The sequence below is a fragment of the Neopelma chrysocephalum genome, unplaced genomic scaffold (assembly GCF_003984885.1).
Source record: "Neopelma chrysocephalum unplaced genomic scaffold, ASM398488v2 Primary Assembly neopelma1_95809, whole genome shotgun sequence".
Lineage (NCBI taxonomy): Eukaryota > Metazoa > Chordata > Aves > Passeriformes > Pipridae > Neopelma > Neopelma chrysocephalum.
The window spans coordinates 8,296-10,024 of NW_020924470.1; the positions used below are offsets into that span (position 1 = coordinate 8,296).

General features: G+C 57.7%; 1 protein-coding gene across 1 annotated transcript in view; it reads right to left on the reverse strand.

The window, feature by feature from the left end:
• Positions 1 to 1,729, reverse strand: part of LOC113981002 (otoferlin-like) — a gene marked incomplete at both ends in the record, with an annotated part of 24,039 nt that overhangs the window by 7,565 nt on the left and 14,745 nt on the right. Inside the window, 2 exons of the mRNA XM_027708234.1 lie at positions 816 to 1,011; positions 1,589 to 1,614. Coding sequence (XP_027564035.1) covers positions 816 to 1,011; positions 1,589 to 1,614 — 222 coding nt within the window. The remainder of the gene's footprint in view (positions 1 to 815; positions 1,012 to 1,588; positions 1,615 to 1,729) is intronic.

Genomic DNA, 1,729 nt, shown 5'->3' on the forward strand with positions numbered 1-1,729 from the left:
TCCCAATCCCAGAGAGCCCAGCCAGGGAGCAGCTCCTTTCCCATTCCTCCCAATTCCAGAGAATCCAGCCAGGGAGCAGCTCCTGCTTCATCCCTCCCAATCCCTGAGAGCCCAACAAGGGAGCAGCTCCTTCCCAATCCCAGAGAGCCCAGCCAGGGAGCAGCTCCTGTCCCATCCCTCCCAATCCCAGAGAACCTAACCAGGGAGCAGCTCCTTCCCAATCCTAGAGAGCCCAGCCAGGGAGCAGCTCTTGCCTTGTCCCTCCCAATCCCAGAGAACCCAACCAGGGAGCAGTTCCTTCCCAATCCCAGAGAGCCCAGCCAGGGAGCAGCTCCTGCTTCATCCCTCCCAATCCCAGAGAGCCCAGCCAGGGAGCAGCTCCTGTCCCATCCTTTCCAATCCCAGAGATCCCAGCCAGGGAGCAGCTCCTTTGCAATCCCAGAGAGTCCATCCACGGAGCAGCTCCTTCCCAATCCCTGACAGCCCAGCCAGGGAGCAGCTCCTGTCCCATCCCTCCCAATCCCTGAGAACACAACCAGGGAGCAGCTCTTGCTTCATCTCCCCCAATCCCAGAGAGTCCATCCATGGAGCAGCTCCTGCTTCATCCCTCCCAATCCCAGAGAGCCCAACCAGGGAGCAGCTCCTTCCCAATCCCAGAGATCCCAGCCAGTGAGCAGCTCCTGCCCTGTCCTTCCCAGTCCCAGAGATCCCAACCAGGAAGCACCTCCCATCCCGGTCCCTCCCACCTTTCCATCTCTCCCAGGCTCAGCTCCATGCCCACTCCCCTGCCACCCCTCCCTGTGCCCAGGGGGTACCTGGAGCAGCTCGAAGGCCGCCAGCAGGTCCCCGGCCGTGGCGTTTCCGCGGTAGATCTGGTAGTACTCGAGCTGTGGGGGGAATCGGGGGGGCCCGTACTGCTCCTCTGACATCTTCACCACCGGCTTGGCGAACGTGCGCCCCATGAAGTCGGCCTTGCCCTGCGGGGGGAGAGAAGGGGGGTTGTGGGAACTTCTTTTTCAGAGAAAAGAAAACCTTTTTAGGCAAAAACGAACACGCTAAAAGGTGGGATTTTGTGGAACTGTAAAATGTACGAAAATTAAACCCAAAGGGTCTCTTTTTCCCCCGGAAATTCGGTGAGAGGAAGACCCGGCACGGTGAATAAATCCTTTGTTCCGTGAGTTTGTGTCGTCTTTCTAAATTTAGGAGGAATTTTTCTTATGGTGGGAATGGCCCTTGGTGTTGTGGATCCCACACAGGGGGGGACGACTCTGGGATTGACCCCATGGCTGCCTCTCGTTGTGGTTAGAACAGAACCAGTCACAGAATCCCAGAATCCCAGAATCAGCTGGGTTGGAAGGGACCTCCGAGATCATCCAGTCCAACCCTGGATCCAACCCCACCGTGGTTCCCAGCCCATGGCACTGATGCCACATCCAGTCTGTCCTTAAACACCTCCAGGGAAGTGACTCCACCCCCTCCCTGGGCAGCCCATTCCAAGGGCTGATCCCTGTCCATGGAAAGAATTCCTTCCTGATGTCCAACCTAAACATCCCCTGGCACAGCTGGAGGCCGAGCCCTCTTGTCCTACTGCTGGTTCCTGGGAGATGGGAACAACTGGGAGGTGGGAATAGTCAGGATGTGGGATAGGAGGGGGAATAGTCGGGATGCGGGATAGGAATAATTGGGATGTGGGTTGGGAAGGGGAATAAATTGGGATGTGGGATAGGAG